We start from the raw sequence: 18,563 nt of genomic DNA, 5'->3' as shown, positions 1-18,563 counted from the left end.
TATGTTCCTTTTGCAGCCAACCTCAAACTCTGTAGAACTTTGCAGGAATTATGAATATGTCATGTATATACATGTATGTCATATCTGTGAAATTTAAACGTCAGCAGTGTCCTAATATTCAAATTGTGCAAGAAAACCTGTTTACTTGCTAGACTTCACCGTCAGACACTATTGAGTGACTGATTGGCTTTTTTTCTTCTTTGGTAATAACATACTGTACATAAAATGAGCTGTAAAGAGTACGTGAGCATTTGTCTACATCAATAAACCCACTTCTTATAAATAATGGCCAAATTTCAACTGATTGAATCTTTGGGCAGCATAAAACATACAACCACTTGGTAAATGGTCTGAAAATCAAGACTATTACTTACTGGCTCTATAGCTCCTAAGTCGGTTCGACAACTAATAGTCGTTATTTTCCCACTTATAGACATTTTCAAGCCCCCCATTTTTAAAGGAAGTTCTAAATTAGTATTGTCTTTCAAATGCTGTTGGAATTTATCCTTTTCTTTTTTTTTTATATTAGAGTTGAAGATAAGAATGATTGCCAATTTGAAGAGGCAATGATGATGCATTTGGAGATCCATTTTAAAGTGCTTTGGGCTAAAATGACAAATGAATTTTCGGACATTGCATCACTTCATTTTATTCTTGTAATCTTTCAATACCTCTGCGATAACTGTGTACACAAAAATCGTTTCATCACTTAATGCCCTCAAACCTTTTTCTGCTGCGGTTGTTATGTGTTGCCAATTTGAGGTTATCGCTTGATGCATTCCGTCATACCCCATACCGGTAATCCTGCGGTTCAGTTAGAGATGAAGGCACGTATATCACCGCGCTAACAAGGGCTTGTTTCCAAACCAACCATTTTAATTGGAAATAGCACTCGACCATCTGGTATCCACATTTGTAATAGTTGTATAAAAGGGATTGCTACATGTACACTTGTATGGGTATTCCATGGCATACAGGTTGCGTAATTTTTGAAAACGTGAATTGTTGACAAACTTACTTGTACATGTGCATGGTGTACTTTAAACAGCTTACAACAAAAGTTTGTAGTAGGTATATTGTATATGTATGAAAGAAACATTATTGAAACACAAACCCGATTGGTTGATACTCTATGCAAAACATACATTTGATATAAAAAGAGATGCTTTCTTGAATGATGAAATTAATGAAGGGATTAATGGATAGATGGATGAATGGATGAATGCATGGAGGAGTTAATGAATGGATAGATGAATGAGTCGATAGATGAAGGGATGGATACATGTAGATGAATAGGTGAATAAATGAATGAACTAATGAATTGAGAGGATGAATGAATGAATGAATTGAGAGGATGATTGAAGGAATGAATGAATGAATGAATGAATGAAAGAATTGAGAGAAGGATGAATGGATGAAAAATGAATAGAGAGGGAGGTGAATGAATGGATTGATGACTATAAATCATGATGGATGATTGCTTAGGATTTGTATTTGTATCTGTACTATTGTACATTGTAGTAGACATCATATATTACTGAGCACATGTCCTGTATGAAATTCCCATTCACTTTGTATATAACTGAAAGTAATAGAATGTAACATCCATGCAGTACTCATACAGTATATCCTGGACTGATGTTTGATAATAAAGATGGAAAAGGAAAAAAACAAACGCCCACTACCAGGATGTTGATGTAAAATACCTTCAATCTATTTTAGAATTGGATACTGTATTAGTACTTCATCTCAATTGCTTTTATGTGTGGTTATATTTCAATTAGATGCGCAGCCCCTATTTTCCTGAATCTACACATTACATACACTGTACAATGAAAAATATGTACCAGGTATAATGTTTTATTTTCACAGTACAACATGAGTTTTAAGCATTTGCATAAAGTTATAAAAAACTGAAGAGCAATTAAGAATAAGTAGTAGTACAGAATTACACCAGGAACTTTTATCCTATACAATAACCTGGCCCGACAAGTGCCCGATGCACCTGGGCCCCCAAACTCATATCCACTTGCACCCCCCCCCCTTCTGCAAAAAATAGACAAATTGTGGAGTCTCAATACGTACAGTAATATATTTAAGGATGTAGCTTTGTTGTAGACCCTCAATAACTTGAAGTGTCTGTCATAATTTGAAACTTGATCGTTTTAACAATGCCACTTTGGAAATGGATCTGTAAAACGACTTTTATAGATCTGTCAAAGTTACGGGTACTGTAATTAACATTGTGTTCCTTGCAGGATATCATGTATTTTAAGTCAGTTGAAACTCAAGTTTACTTTTTATTAACATACCTGTACATGTACACATTGTTCATAAAATGTTAGATCCTGTGTTTGATATTTATGTGACATGTGAGGAGCGGCACGTGCCATTGGAGAAAAAGTGTCAGATCTACTGGTACATCTACAATGTACATGTATCACTGATACCTTCAATACAGAGACTTCCCATATTTTACAATGAAGAGAGATTAGTGATTACCCATTGTTTACTCTACATACCTTTAAAACAAAAACGATTTTCATTGTTTTGTGGGGTGGGGGGGGGGGGGGGAAGGTGGGGTTAGTAAGAGCAGGCTACAGTATAAAAGCTTGCCATGGGCAAACAAAAATGTAAATCACACTTGCCCGATTAAACACATGTACAAAATATACTAAATGTATCAAATTTTTTTATGAAAGTTACCGGTATGTTTTGCACTTTCATAAGGTCTCATGGAGCTTCATAGAGCTAGAACTGCCCCCCCCCCCCTCATATTTTTTCCCCTCAGGGCTCTCTTGCAAGTCCTAAAAATCAAATGCAACTTTGAGTTTGATTGCAATTCCATTGCACAAAGAGTTGCATTTGATTTCAAACGCAACTTTCAAGCGCAACTTTTCTAAATCAAACGCAACTCTATGATAGATATACATTGCATGTATGACCTAACGCAAAGTTGCATTTGATTTCAAGTTGCGTATGATATTTGCGTTTGATCTGAGTTGCGATCTACAATGTATCTCAACTTGACTTTTATGCAAGAGGGTCCGGGTCTGTAACTTCCTTCTTCAAACTTGATTAATACCGCCCATCATCTGAAATGTTGAACAATAGCATTTAGCTTGCAGACATCTTCAAAGGCCATTCACAATCGAAGGGGAGACGTGCTATGAGTTATTATTCTTTACATGGACTAATCCATTATTAACGTTTCTTTAACTGATGATTGTTTCTCTCTCTCTCTCTCTCACTCTCTCTCTCTCCCTTTTCGCTGCTCCCCAGATGAATGATAGTGAAACCACTAAACTGATTGAGGATTACTGCATACACAGGATACGAAAGGAGAGCATCGAACTTGCGTCTTACCAACATGTGAGCAGAGAGCCCTATGCTCCCGTCGCAGCCAGAATGAGAGAAATAGGTGGGTCTTATTAAACCGTAAAGCCTTGTTTAGACGTGAGGCGGTAAAAACGTCTTTTGAAACGATGACATTTTAATACTGTAATTAGCTTCCCATTTCTGTATTTTAATTATAACAAGAGCTCAGTTGATATACCAGTTCATGGTTAGCACATGTCCCAAATGGTCCCGAGTATCCACAGATCTTCAAAACATGAAGAGGTCCCACTTTATTTGAAATAATCTCTCCTACAGCGATGTAGGTTCTACATAAATAGCCTTTGTTTCCCTTTTCAAAGAATACTTCCACCTGTGATTCATGGAATGCTCTGCTTGTGCATAAATGAATAATGATTACATAACTTTCATGAGCAAGTATCCAGTATTTGTCTCTGTGTATTTCACAATTTGGTCTGCAATTATCTTTATCTGCTCATGCTCGGACTGCAACTATGAATTGGCTTATCTTTGTTGCACGCAACTGTCTTTTATTTTAAAAACCCAGCAGAGTTCTGTCACAGCGATTTACCTTATGTCTGAATGAGCCTTAAATGTCTCCCTCCCCCAAACTTTTTTTTTTTACCCCAGGCCTCTTCTATTGTTCCCCATGCTAAACCTTTTTCCTACCCCCCCCCCCCCCCCAATGTACCTCTCCCCTCCTCCCCCACCCCCAATTTCAGAGCAGAGAGCCCCTCATCCTGTTGCAGTAAGAAAGAAATAGGTGGGTCTTGATCGTTGAATGTCTTCCTTGCCCCACTCATGCTTCCCCCCTGTTCCTACCCCCCCCCCCCCTCCTCCTTGCCTCTCCCCACTGCCTTGTTGTTCCCTACCCCTTCCCCTTTCCTGCTTCCAAGATCACTTTTGGCTTTCAGGATTCGGTTAAATGGAACTGTTGAAAGTCATTTGTTTTAGAAGAATATTTAGTACCAGTATTCTACTTTGAATTTAATTGCAGTGAGACATTATTAGCAGAACAATCAATATTAATGGTTTTGCATGATTTGATATAATTCATATTTATTTTTTCTATCTCTTTATAGGTGAAGAAATCGAGAGAACAAATCCAGACTTTTTTTCTGGGTGTTGCGAGGAGCTGAACATCAGCGAAACCACGGCCTACGCCAAATTCAAAGACTTAGCGGACGAGCTTTTCAAGGACCAAGAGAACGGATCGAGAGGTAAAGGTGTGAAAAGTATGTGAATTCCCATTGTTCGCAATACAGCACGCCCCCTATAGGTGGTAACGTACAAGCTGAAATCCACAATACCTCATGGGGAAATAGTCGACATCACGAATTAGGATGTGGAAAATACCGGGGCTTCGCATGCCTAGCAAATTTATATTTAATCTGAGAAGGAACTAAAGCTTTATAAATGATCAAGAATCTTTATAGCAGAGAATAGAAGAGGATAAGGATACGATCTGAGATATTTGTAATTTTGTATACCATTACTGGAAACGATTGTTTCTATTACCACTTGCATGTACCAGACTACGTATTTTCTTTCGATTTGTGGACAATTTTTGTTAAGTGGTCTCGCTCTCTGCTTTTGTAATTGTTTCATCTGTGAAGCATCCGAATGCTATTACCACACTTCTAGACTTCAAATATTCATAGATGAAAGATTTGAAATGGCCAGGCAACAATGCTGCTGTGGTAGCGCAGCTTTGATGTCGTCTCCAAAGTTGGAAATCAGCTATTAATCTGTGGCATCCGATAGGTGGCAGGGAATAATTTTCCTGGTATCGCATCGCAATTTGCTATGCATTTTTGCATGACTGCTACCCAAAATATTGTTTGTGTAGCAGTTTTCTTCCATAGAAATGTACAGAATTTCATTTGAAATATTTATCCATCAGCTGAAATTGCTAATCAAAATATTTGAGGAAAATTATTCCCTGGGTGGTATTGCTAATACTGAGAATTAAAAGCCATCATAAAGCTTTGTTCATCAAAATAATGAATTTCTTTCTGCATCGTCGCCAAGTACTAAATGTACAATGTAGCATTTATTTGAAATGGTTAAAATAGGAGGAAGACTCCTCCACATGAAATTTTGTTCGCACGCAATACTAGCAAATTTTGTGTGGGGTCAAGATTTGGGAAAACACTCATGCCCACAATGACTAAACTGCAATTTACACAACACTGAAATTTGGTGATTCATTATGGTTTCTCGCCATGAAATTGCTGCATCTTACAATTTACAAAACTTTCATGTCACTAAATTTTTTGGTTTTACAGTATGCTATGAATAAAGCTCTCGTTAGGTCATTTATTTTTTCTTCTCCTTACCCCCCTCTCTCTCTCTTTAACTCATTTGATCGTTCTCTTTCTCTATTCTCCATATCTCATTCCTATTTTTCACCTTCTTCTTCCTCTTCAATACAGGTGTAACATGGGGAAGGATAGCAGCTTTAATAGCGTTCAGCGGCCGACTTTCTGTACATTGTGCTAGTAATAACTTAGAAGACTTAGTTCCCAGTATTATAGGCTGGACATCCAGATACATTGGCAGTAAATTATTACCGTGGATGCAAGACCATCAAAATTGGGTAAGCATGACATATTAAAACAGTTCAGCAAGGAATATTTTGTTTATTTTCTATTGTCTAGTGCAGAACTGGAGGCTGCAACCTACAAGGCCGATGTCCCAAGACCTATCAGTTTGCGGACCTTTTTCTTAAAGCCCCACTGCACTAGTTTGGCCAGGAGGGATTAGATCTCCCTGCATGGTGGTTATCTCATCAAAACAGCTCTCAATTAACCCGGGAAAAAAATGCCCAAAATAGCCCCGAAAGTCATAAAAGAGCCCCCCCCCCCCCCCCAAAAAAAAAAAAAAAGAAAAAAAAAAAAGAAAAGAAAAAAAAAAGTAGCCCCTGAATTGTTTTAAATATTTTTTTCCCTGCAATTAACATAAGAAAAAGAGGCATTGTTGGCTGTATAGAGGGCACAAGTAGCTATGAGTAGTGCAATGGGGCTTTAAAATCTGTTTGTGGGCCATGGGTTGTCAGCAGAGCTTGGCAATAAGAGGCCCCTAGGACACATTTTAAAAATAATAGGCCTATGCATACAGACTTGGGCCATCAGGTCTTTGGACTGTTGTTTTTGTGGTGGACCTCAAAATCGAGGTAAGCATTGCACAGCTGGTGAGCAAGGAATTGGTTAATATTTATTATTTTGTCATATTTTACTGCACGTGACAAGTTAGTTTTGTCGTAAGTCTAGCAGTTGCCAAGCAGTTTTGAAAGATTCATTAAGTTTTTTTGTAGTCTACTGCAAGACTGGGTATGAATAATTGCAGAGTAGTTTGACAGAGGTAGATCTGGGCCCATTTCACAGAACCTGTCATCAGTGACAAATGACAGTTTTTGTTATAAGCTAGTGAAATCCTTGCTTCTGATTGGTTATCAGCAGATTTGTCACCGATTTTGTCATTTGTCATTGAAAAAAGGGTTTGTGAAACGGGTCCCAGATTGTCTAGAAGGCCAGATCCTGCCTTACATATAAAAAAAAAGATCCACAAGACTTCTGTATGGTTATGGCTCCCTTTTGTTTCTGGTAGAGGAAAAGTGTTGATGATAAAGCTTCATTTCAAAGAACTCACAAAACAGGATTAAATCATGCTTACACTCAACTCTAGCTTTCACAGTAATTTCATTGCAAAGAGATAAACAGTTAATTACTAAATTATTCATACCCCTTGTAAATTTGATGTTTTTTCTATTTTCATAACTCAAGAGTAAAAGGTGGACTGGTTGAATTTAGGGCCGTTGTTGAATACTTTCTATAGATGTAAGCTTAAAGCTTATCTGCCATAGTTTACAGGAGGGATTAGACCGCCCTGCAAGGTCACTGGACAGGTGGTTATCTCATCAACTCAGCTCTCAGTTAACATAAGAAAAAGAGGATTATGGGGGACCAACGGTCACCGATTAGGCATTGTTTGGATATAGAGGGCGCAAGTAGCTACAAGTAGTGCAGTGGGCCTTTAAATATGCCACATTATCAAGAAATATATATCAGGACAAATCATTTTTTTTAAATACTAACAAATTACAAAACTTGGTAAGGGTATGAGTGATTTAATTGTTAACTGTATACAGTATGATTGTATTCTTCCCATGTTTAATACAATATTCATTATTTTATCTATGATTTACCCTTTTATAGCTTTAGTACATGGTGTGGTGTTGTGAATGATTTTTCTTATAACCATGAATATGTATTTAATCAGAAATTAATTAACCCTATTTTATACCTGATTTGTGTTGGTGTTAGATTTCTATTCTTATACAATAAAATTGCCTTGTTTGTTTTTGTCCTAAACCAAAAAGTTGAGAAAACAGAAACTAACCAAATTCAGTCAAGCTTTTGTAATAAATAATAAACAGAGTGAATTATTACTTTAATATCTCCAGATATTACTCCCGTGATATTTTATAGACACAACATTAAAAGGAAATTGTTATATTTGATTCTTCATCATGTAAAATAAGCAACCCAATTATAGAATTGTGTTCATAATTCAGACATTCTAAAGTCTGTTGAATTGTTGATTTTCATTCTAATACTCATACTACTACATAAAATGTGGGTTTTGTTGAATTATACATTCCTCATTGTTAGGTAGCTATTCACAGTTACTACTATTGGATTGAGCCCTTTGATATCATCTTATATCCAACATCTATTCATTCCATATTCTCCTCTTCTTTACTTTCTCCATGCTTTCCAATCGGATGACATTCTCATCATCATCTTAAATCCACCACCGACCAAAACAAAACTCCAAAAATCTTCCTTATTTTAGGATGGGTTCATGGCATTTTTTGAGGAGAATGGCAAAGTCCGGGCGAGGGAAACCGTCTCGTCGATCATGTCGTCGGCGTGCCGCTTCGCAGTTTTCGGCGCGGGAATCGCAGCCCTCGCTTGCCTACTCAGAAGATAGGAAACATTCCTTCGTAGTCTTCTTTGTCCAGTAGTTTTATTGCTTTAGTTTTGACAAAAAGTGAGGACAGATTTGTTTTGAAAGTCATATGGAACAAAATTGTTTGCCCATTTTCGTTTCTTGTTTTTGTGTGTTGTTTTGTACGCACTTATTTTCTCTCAAACTTATCCATAAATATTTTGAGATACTTCAATTTCATTTTGTTGTTTCTTTGCATATCTGCTAAAATATAGAAAGTGTTAATTTCTTATCGACTTGCAAAATGCACTTTTAGAAATAGAAAAGCAATCAATGACTTCAATAAGTAAAAGCGCTATTTCTTTCTTTTATTTTATTTGAATTTGCTGAGAATTGATCTGGAGTATTTGGTGTGGGCTTTTCTCTAGATCTTAAGTTACTTTCACTATTTGTTACAGAAATAGGAGCCTGTATGAGGTGAAAAGTTTCTCTTTGTAACCATATTTGGGTTAAAAAGCTGTAAATATATCTGGTTTTCTGTGCTATTGGCAAATTCAAACTCTCTCCTTATTTTCTCTAATATATCCTTAAAGTTTGGACTGAGCATTTAAAAATGGGATGCTGTTAATAATTCCTTAAGTTCTGCTTTGATTTCCTCTTTTGACTTTTTCGATTTGTCCTCTCTGTCATGCTCAACTAATCTTAGTTTCACTTTGTAGAAGCACGATTGCATGATACACTAGTCAGCCAGAATGTATGCAAATAATTATATTTTAATTTCTTTTAGTATTGTCTTGCATGTGTGAAATTGGTGGTGGCTGTGGAATTTGCACTATTACACAAGTCAATGCATGTTGTAAGACCAGATAATTGCCTCATGATCCTTGTCAAGTTTTATGAGAATAGGAAAAAGGTGAAAGAATGGGATAAAATAATGAAACATCAGTGCCAAATTATTTTGCAACATCTTGAAATGACTGACTCGTAATATTTATTTAATTTTTTTTTTGAGTATGCTGGAGATTCTTCTTGAAAGGATGAATCGTGTACAGGCATGATTGCACCATTAATTGACAAAGGGATGACTTGGAATTGATGTTTTTGTTTGTAGGTTTTATGTTCAAATTCACACAGAAATTGCATGTCAGCCTGCCGATTTGTACAAGAAAAAAAAAATCTTCAACTGCCGTTAATAGTCATAGTTTTATGCTTCTCTCGTAAAACTCATTTTCACAGAGCATTTTTTCCCTTTTATACTTGTACATTTCCATCATGTAGACCCAAGTTTTTCCTGAGTTTGAGCAAATACCAGAATACTAGAATAATATTATTCCATATCAATCATTTTTTGTTAACCTTTTAGAAAAGAAATGGCATAATATAAGAGCAAATACCATGTGGCACGCTTCCATATTTATAACAGAACATTTGTACACAAATGCATCATATGTTCATAGTTTGTATCTCATCTTTTCCCTTTATTTCTTTTTCTTCTTCAAGTATTTGCACTTCTTCCAAATGTGTTGTATCATTAGCACCATATATTCTTGCATGATGAAGAAATAGGAATACAATAGCACTTTTTATTGCATGACCAAAACAAATTATATAAATATATTTCACATGCATGAAATGTCTTGTACATGTCTGTGTTTGCCTTGAATATGTATGAAAATATATAAAGATAAATATTGAAAATGTGTGAGGAAATTGCAACTACTGTTGTATGAAAAACAATTGATTATAGATTTATTTTTATTATTAAAAAAATAAGTAGATACATTTTGAAGAATTGTATACCTTTAGTGATGAACCCAATACTCTTTTTATTTATAGGGAAATTTTCCTCTTTTTTTTTAAATTCTCCCTTCAGGCATGAAATTTAATGATCTTACAATGTCTAAACTGTAAAGTAAGGCTCATCATTATCTTTTTGTCTGCATTTAAGATTGCATCGATAATTAACAGTTGACTCCATTGTATGTTGATTTTGATAGAATACATTGACATGTGTGTGTGTTTCTTTAACCGGCCTTATCATTTCTTTATGAGTGGTTTCTTCTTAAACCGATCACTGAACTGATAGAATGAAAACACTTCCTTCATGTTCATGCATACATAATTTCAAGTGGTATTCATAAGGTACGTTTTAAAGGTCGATTTTAATGTTATGTACCGTTTTTTCTTTCTCTCTTTACGATCCAAAAGGATGGCTTCATGGATTTCTTTGATCGCAATCAAGCAGCTGAACGAGCTCAAGAATCTCTCACAAAATTTGTCCGGTCTGCATGCGGCTATGCCGTGGTGGGCGCCGGAATCGCAGCACTGGGCATGTTCCTACGCAGGTGAAAAAGGACACCGAACATGGCTTAAAAGCATTTGATGTTAACTCTTTTTAAGCGTGATTAGCGAACGTTCCCATGCTGTGGAGTGTCGTATGATTTCGAATTCCGGCAAAGTCGTTTGTGTTTGGTCGTCGTTATGTCTGCCCTGCTGGTGTTCCGCCGTCGAGGTCCGATCGATCCCGTAAGCCGAGCGAAGAAATCCATCGCCATCTCCAAAGACTCCGAAGAAATGATTGCACGTCGCGCTACGCTTAATGATGTGGAAGAAAAACGTGTCTGTGATTCCCGGAAACGTTGTCAGCACTCCAACTTCCGCCTATGTGACGCCGAATCTGCAAGCAACGCCCCCTAGCTGCATGAGGAGCAACTTTCTACTCAAGCGTGTCAACTGCTCGCGAGTGTAAAAAACTAACGCATGCGCAAAATAGAAACGTGATCGTAACGCTCTCATCATTGCCATTCCACCATAGATGTAGTGTGTCCATAGGAGCAGTGTTCAGGTGCCCGATCCAAGAATAATTGGCTGTTTAATGTGAATGTCATGCCCCCTCTGAAAAGAGTGCAAACTGTAAGAAGTTTCAAGCTACTGATAAGTTGCTTCTGCACCAGGTCCCTGTTTCACAAAACTTGTTATCAATAGACAAGTTCCAATAACTGTTATAAGCTACTGAAATCCTGGCATTTGATTGGCTGACAGCAAATTTGTCATAGAAATTCAGCATTTGTTGTTGAAAGCAAGTCTGATGAAACAGGGCCCGGGTCTCAACACTAACAGGCACTGGGACACACAAGTGTAGAATATCTATGCCTGGACCTCCCAAATGCCCCAAAAGGTGCTGAAGCTTACATAATTATATAAAACCTCATTTGTCTATCTGGACCCCATACAAATACAGTCAAACCTGTCTATAGCGAGCGACCACCCGAAGGAAACACAAAACATGGTCTTTGTAGACAGGTGGTCTTTGCATACAGGTGGTCTTTGCATACAGGTGATCACTAAAGCAGGTTTTACTGTACCAGTAGTGTAGTGCCCTGCTCTCTTGTGAGTTCTGAATACAGTCAATTTAGCCGAAGTAAGACCCTTACAGTGGCAGTTTGTGTTTGGTTTTCTTCTAGGTGTTTACAACTTAGAGCAATTAGTTTATAGACAGATATGGACTAGAAAGTAAAGATGTGTTATTTTGGTATCGTACTAATGGGAGAAAAGATTAAAGAAAAAAAAAGAAGAAGAAATATTGTCCTTTTCCATTCTCTTTTATATAAAAGAAAAGAAGAAATGTATTTAGGTGTAGGTATGTTGATTCCTGAAGCGGAAAAGACAAATACCTCTTTTGAAGTGCAATGTAACGTAGGTTTAACATAAAAGCAACAAAAAAAAAATTAAAAATGAGGCAGTAGGAACAAAAAATGAAATAGTTCCATTTATACCCAATAGGCCATTTTCTCAGTGTAATCAAATTTAATACACACATCTATCCTAAGTACCTTGTTACAAATTGATATTCACCTGTTACAAATAATTGTACTTCAAAAGTCAGAATGCGAACGGCATACATTAAGTGTTGTTAGTTAGGACGAGCCACAATGTTTGTCCTACCTAGCAACAATTCATGCATGGAATTTGCATTCTGACTAACATTGAAATACAATCATCCATACTGAGTGAATGAAATGATTTGTAATAAGGCACGTAACAAAGATTTTGTGCATTAAATCGGATTAATTACAAAAAGGGTCTATTATAACAAGTTTGTGGCTGGAAAATTGATTCAGTACTTATGTGGTATAGATAGCTGGTGAATGAGAAATTTGGTGAGCTGTTGACGGCAAAGAATATTCCTTCTTTTGCTTGTTTTCAAAATTAGTCAAGTGCATGAAGAAACATACCGGTAATAAAAACAGACACCAAATAGAAATTTATTTGTTGATTAACTACAAAAGTTACTTTTAAGTTATGCATTTGATAATAAGACTAAAATGAAAAACTAAAATCTCTTTGAATATATTAAGCATTACTACCTTTACTTGAAACTTTCCGATTTGATGTTCAAACATGTTATAATACATATATATGCACAATTCAATTACCTTTCCAGGAAGAAAAATATGATATGTATTTTGAATTGTGCCTTTTAGCTTACCATAAAATATTAATAACAATTTTCCATGCCATTCTCATTTTTTTTTTTTGGGGGGGGGAGGAAAATAAAAATTAATGCTTATGTAGATATCATAATCTCTTATTTATTCATACATTATTTTTATGGCTTGTCTTGAATGAGAACAACTGCCATTTCTTTCATCTGTCCACTCAATATAGCAACAATTAGTATGCTTATGGAAATTGTTATCCTTCAGAAAGTATTACATTGTTATTTTATCATTGAAATCATTTCATTTATAGAAATCACAATCAAACAAGATCTAAAAGTTAAATCGTTATTGCGCTCAATACATTGTTTTGTATTCATTCGAAAGCTTTACAAGGAGTTCCCAAAATAGACTTGTTTTAGAATATGTCTTGCTAGTATTGCTCTCAAAACAAACAAACAAACAAGCAAACAAAATGCTATGAATGTGTTGCCAATTTAGATCTTTTCTGTACCACCTGAAGCTCCGAGAATCCGAGATACTTTAAGTGGTTGATTCCCACAGCTAACATATGCTGTGGTTAAACTATGGTCATGCTAATTTGCTCAAAATAGATTTCATGAAATGTTGACAAAGTCCTATATGTGTATTATATTTTTTGTTTTTAGACGGTAGTCATTAAAGGTTTGTTTTATAATTTGACCATATCACCATAACATACATGTAGAATACCATAAAAAAGGTACTGTTGCATTTTGGGTACTGTAGCCAGTTCAGATAATATATATAGAGGGCACCATTTAAGCAATTTCTCAGTTCCTAAATTAGTATTAAAACTGTTCTGCTCAAAACTTCAGTCAAAAGCAGTTTTTTGTATGAAAAATATTCTGAACTCGATAATAGAATTTTGCTGCAAAATTCAGACAACAGTCATAGAATGAAGATTAGGCTATACGTGTATTATCAGTTTGATTTTAATTCCTTTTTTCTTCAACTCATAAACAGTGTGTTGCTGCAAATTATGCATGTATTCAACTGAATTGTATGGGGAGGGAGGGGGGGGGGGGGATAATTTCACAAATTGGGCCCATATTGGCAATTGATAACCAAATATATATGGACAGTCTCCTACCAGTTGTGAATGCTATAAGTGTTTGAATGTTCAATGTAAAAATGTGATAATGTTGTGTTATTTTGTGAAAGTCGCTTATCAATTATCAGAACTGAGAAGTACCCCAGAGTCTCAACTTTAATAGTTATCCCGTATCGCCTAAATTTCCTTACATATGAGTAAAGTCTTTTATTTCTTTCAAAAATAGGTCATTGTATTTTATTTTCGCTGTTAAAAAGCATTTTGGCCAACTAGTCTTCTGATGAAATAAAGTTGATTTAAACTGTTAAACGTAAGCATAGTGGTTTTCTCAGATTCATGACACATCAGGATTTTTATCTAAATTCAGAGAAAAATTAAAGGCTCTTTGAAAAGTGTACTCACTTCCAATGGCATAGTCAAAGACATTTCACAACATTTTCTGCCAAAATAACAAAACAGGAGGGGAAGGTGAAGCTCCTAGTTTGAACAAATCAATTGTCTAAAGGTCCATTTCAATCCAGAAGGATGATAACTGTAAAATAATAGCTAAAAATCTTCTCACTCTAAACAGATTAGCCATCAATTACAAAGACAAGCTATTTAAGTGTCTGGATTATCTTCTTGATCCCACCTACGTAATTTCATGTAAGTAAAGAAAGACAAAACGCCAACAAAACAGCTGGCTGTTTTTGATACTGGTGTAACTAAGAGAAAGAAGTTTATGCAGATGTTAAAACTTTGATGTGGTGTTTGATAGATATATGTAACATCGTAATTTTAGGGTTAACCTATATTTTTATTTAAACAAATTTGTGTTTTTCTTATTTTTAAATAAATGATATACCACTTTCTTTTTAGTAACTTTAATCTCTTATGACTGCCAGTAATATCTTTCTTATATTTTTTCTTATGCAAGCATCATAGATCTCTCTTTATATTTTCCCTTTTCTTACCCTCTCTCTCTCTCTCTCTCTCTCTTTCCCTCTCTTTATCTTTATCTTTCTCTTTCTCTCTCACGCACTTTCTGTCTTTCTCTACGCCTCTCTATCTCTCACCTTTTCTTTTGTTTTCCCTCCCCTTTATGTGTGACTATCATTATTCAGTATATATATCTTTCTTTATTTATAGAATTTAAGTTTTTGTTTTAATTTCCCACTATACTGAGTGTCCTGAAGAGCCAAGTCTAAAACATTTAACACATATATATAAATTTGTTTTCTCTACATTACTACATTAGTTCATTCATATAGGAAAAACCTACTGTGTACCGTGTATGTTGTGTTCAATACATACAATGTACCATTAAAGTAAGAAAGTATATTAATATGGTATGTTGTGAGGGAAAAAGGATAGATTTCAACAAGTTTTTTGATGTTTTTGTGAAATATGTAGTTGCTGTTGAAAGCTTAATTGAAATTTGCTATTTATTTTTATATGATGGAGACTGTGTTTGTGAATTATTCCTTGCTCTGTGTATACATGTATGTACTTTATTTGGAAAGAGAACTATCTGGTTGAGTGTTATTTAATTTTATTGAGTATGATGTATTTTGGTTTGATGATAGGATACAGATAAGTATATACACCTTTGACTGTTTTGTGACATCGCCTCTTATAGTTTAATAAATGTGAAGTATGTTGGTTGTCTGTTGGTCAAAATGGTAATTTTGAGTTCTGATATCAAACTTTGATATTGTCTGCCGAGAGAAAGAGGGACGTTCTATTGGAATGCATTCAATTGAAATGCATTCAATTGGAATGCGTTCAATTGGAATGCGTTCAATGGGAATGCATTCAATTGGAATGCGTTCAATGGGAATGCGTTCAATTGGAATGCGTTCAATAGGAATGCGCTCAATTGGAATGCATTCATGTTGAGTAAACACCCTTCCGGCTCTCAGCAGACAATATCTTGAGCAAATTTCTTTGAAGTCGGTCATAATCGTTTCGAACAGAGTGAAGAAGAATCTATGTATCGTCTGTTTGGAGCCAGGAGGGTGTTAACTCATAAACTGTAACACAGAGTGAATGCCCTTCTGGCTCTGAACAGATGATATATTGTTGGTTGTTTGGACCAGCTATAAATGTAAATAAAAAGATGAAACCTGCTGAAAACTAAATGGGTAACCTGTAAAACACCAACACAGATATGCACACCTGGGACTATATGTTTTAATTTAGGCTTGATGACATTCAGATAGTCTCATTCTTTCATTGCTTATGAAATGTAATCAGATATGATGTCATTTTTCTATTTAAGAAATTGTCTTGCAGATAAATTCATGGGCACGTTTAAACATCCATCTAATATTTTTATTGGATTTTTTTTGTTGTTGCCATTTCATTTTTTTTTTTTTTTTTTGTTCCTTGGTATTGAAATAGTGAATTTCTCTGTAAAGAAATTCTGTTTACGGTACATTGCAACATCGCGTGATATAACATATGGCATCTGTCTTTTTTTGTTGCATTTTCCCACTACAGAAGTATTCCATCATTTTTTATGGCATCACTGTCATGCATACACAATGTGGTTTTATTACATTGCCATACTGTGGTACACTGTAAACATGTGGTATGGAAGGAAAGAAATGTGAATGAAAGGATGTTCTCAAGCCATGAATAGTTACGCCCTGGTGATAATGAAAGAGCTGTTCTAGGATGTTATTTTATTTGAATAATAATAAAGCAATGCTACATGTTCTTGTACAGAAACTACACGGCTACCAGCTACTGCACAGTTCAATTGCAAACATTCTCTTAACTATATATTTTTTATCAATGCATCTCATGTATTTAATAATGCTAATCATCAATTAATAAATGAATATAAATTCATTGATATTACTATGTTGTAATTATTGTTCATACTATTTAAGACATGACATTTTGTTGTTATCTTTTCCCTAGAGGCAAACAGGAAAAGCAGATTATTTATTTCAATTCTGTTTTCTGTTATTTGGCAGTTCGGTGCAAAAAGATTTTGTATGTTCTCTGTAGGTTTCTAAGGTGATTGAGTATTCACGATTGGAGGCTTTTGGTAACACCACATCCTTTTAAGTAAAGTACGCTGACTTCTCATATTTAATATGATTTTTTTTTATTACAACATCATATTCAAAGGGCATTCATAATATTCTTCTTCATCAGGAAAGTTTCATTTGAGATTGACCTTTCTTAATTATAATCCTCCCCCTGTTGAGAAACTCTTGGTGTCTTTTCATGTTTTGGTATTGGAATTGTTGAAAATACAGTCCCAGCAGTGATTGAATTTACTCTTGTATGGATTGTGGCAATGGTATATATGAAGTTCCTCTGATGATTATTATAACTATGATTTAGAGTTCTTTATATGGACATGGGTGACTCATGATCATTTTGCGAGGATGATCCTATCAAAGCCGATCTGTTTGTACATTTCAGACAAGTCACAAAGTTCCTTTTCTGAGATTTGAACCCCAGAATCCCTTTTCAAGAGTCTGACACACAATTCTCTGGAGTCTAGACCATGCCACAATTAATTATGTAAAATTAAATGTAAACAGTGAGAAGCAAAAGAAAGTAATTTATTTTGTTTTTATTTTTTATTTATTTATTTATTTATTTATTTATTTATTTATTTATTTATTTATTTATTTATTTATTTATTTATTTTTTTTTTTTTTTTTGGGGGGGGGGGCGTGATGGATGCAATGCATTTTTGCAACTAATTATAGATATATATATAAATATATACATACATTAGTTGTTTGTCTCTCCAGAGTCAAAATCAGAGAGCAATTATTCATCCCCCCCCCCCCCCCCCCCCCTGAGGGATAGTGAGAATAAACACAGGTTTTTATCCAAAATATGATTATTATTATTCATGATTTGCATTAACTCTAGTCTGTTGCAGTAGGCAGATCTATCGTACTGAATGAATGTATGAAGCCGTTAACGCCAGCATTCACAAATATATTGGCTGTAAGCTGAAACTGAAAAGCAAGCTAATTCTCAGATGCATACGTAAGTTGTTTCTTTTACAGACAACATAATCTGTACTATGAGTAAAAGCTATTGATATGTATGCTTTTATATTAGTTTGGCATTGTTCTTGATTTTTTTATCGATAATGGTCTTTCCATACCAACTTATACTGCCCTGCTATCTGTGTTTGTACATGTACTATATATATATTAAAAAACTATGACAATGAAATAATATTGCCCGCAGAAAAACATCAACAATGAAATGACTTTTGTGTTTTTATTGTTTTCTGAGGCAGTGTGTGTATATAGTGAGTGGAAAGGGTCGAAACAGTCTGATGAGAGGGAGGAAGAGGGGAGAGAGAGAGAGAGGAGAGAGAGGGGGGGGGGGGGGGTCGAGAGAGAGAATCTGAGTCACCGTCTGAGTGACGTCTGGAGATTTATGAACCCATACAAGGTGGAAAGTGTTATAAGAGAGAATACTGGGAGAATATTATGAATACATCAAAAGACTGACTCAAAAAATGACTGGCCAAAGAGTGGTAATTTAGCCTGGGAACCTATACTGCACAAAAAGTGAACATGATTTATTGGGGACTAGTGAGGGAGAAAGTATGGGTGGGGGGCATTATTGATTTTATTTTGATATTAAAAGGACAAAATGGGTTGGGATTTATTAATACATAATTTTTAGTAATGCAAGTAAGCAATATTGTCGATATAGAGTTGCTTGCCAATCTATATTTCTAAAGATGACTG

The 18,563-nt window shown here is 35.2% G+C and overlaps 1 protein-coding gene across 7 annotated transcripts in view; it reads left to right on the top strand.

Moving 5' to 3' along the window:
* LOC100890329 (bcl-2-like protein 1) overlaps positions 1–14,647 on the top strand; it is a 31,918-nt gene extending 17,271 nt beyond the window's left edge. For 2 of the 7 annotated variants that reach the window (XM_003730684.3, XM_011670717.2), the window contains exons 2-6: positions 3,283–3,421; positions 4,440–4,592; positions 5,793–5,956; positions 8,215–8,348; positions 10,509–14,647. In XM_003730684.3, the coding sequence (XP_003730732.2) occupies positions 3,283–3,421; positions 4,440–4,592; positions 5,793–5,956; positions 8,215–8,348; positions 10,509–10,659 (741 nt within the window). In that variant the 3' untranslated portion in view covers positions 10,660–14,647. Of the gene's footprint in view, positions 1–3,282; positions 3,422–4,439; positions 4,593–5,792; positions 5,957–8,214; positions 8,413–10,508 lie in introns of all 7 variants that reach the window. The other 5 variants (XR_004064590.1, XM_011670714.2, XM_011670715.2 and 2 more) reach the window with 5 other exon arrangements.
* Positions 14,648–18,563: the final 3,916 nt, after the last annotated feature.

The sequence above is a fragment of the Strongylocentrotus purpuratus genome, unplaced genomic scaffold (assembly GCF_000002235.5).
Source record: "Strongylocentrotus purpuratus isolate Spur 01 unplaced genomic scaffold, Spur_5.0 spur5_scaffold_17, whole genome shotgun sequence".
Taxonomy (NCBI): domain Eukaryota; kingdom Metazoa; phylum Echinodermata; class Echinoidea; order Camarodonta; family Strongylocentrotidae; genus Strongylocentrotus; species Strongylocentrotus purpuratus.
This window is presented reverse-complemented; position numbering and strand designations above follow the sequence as displayed.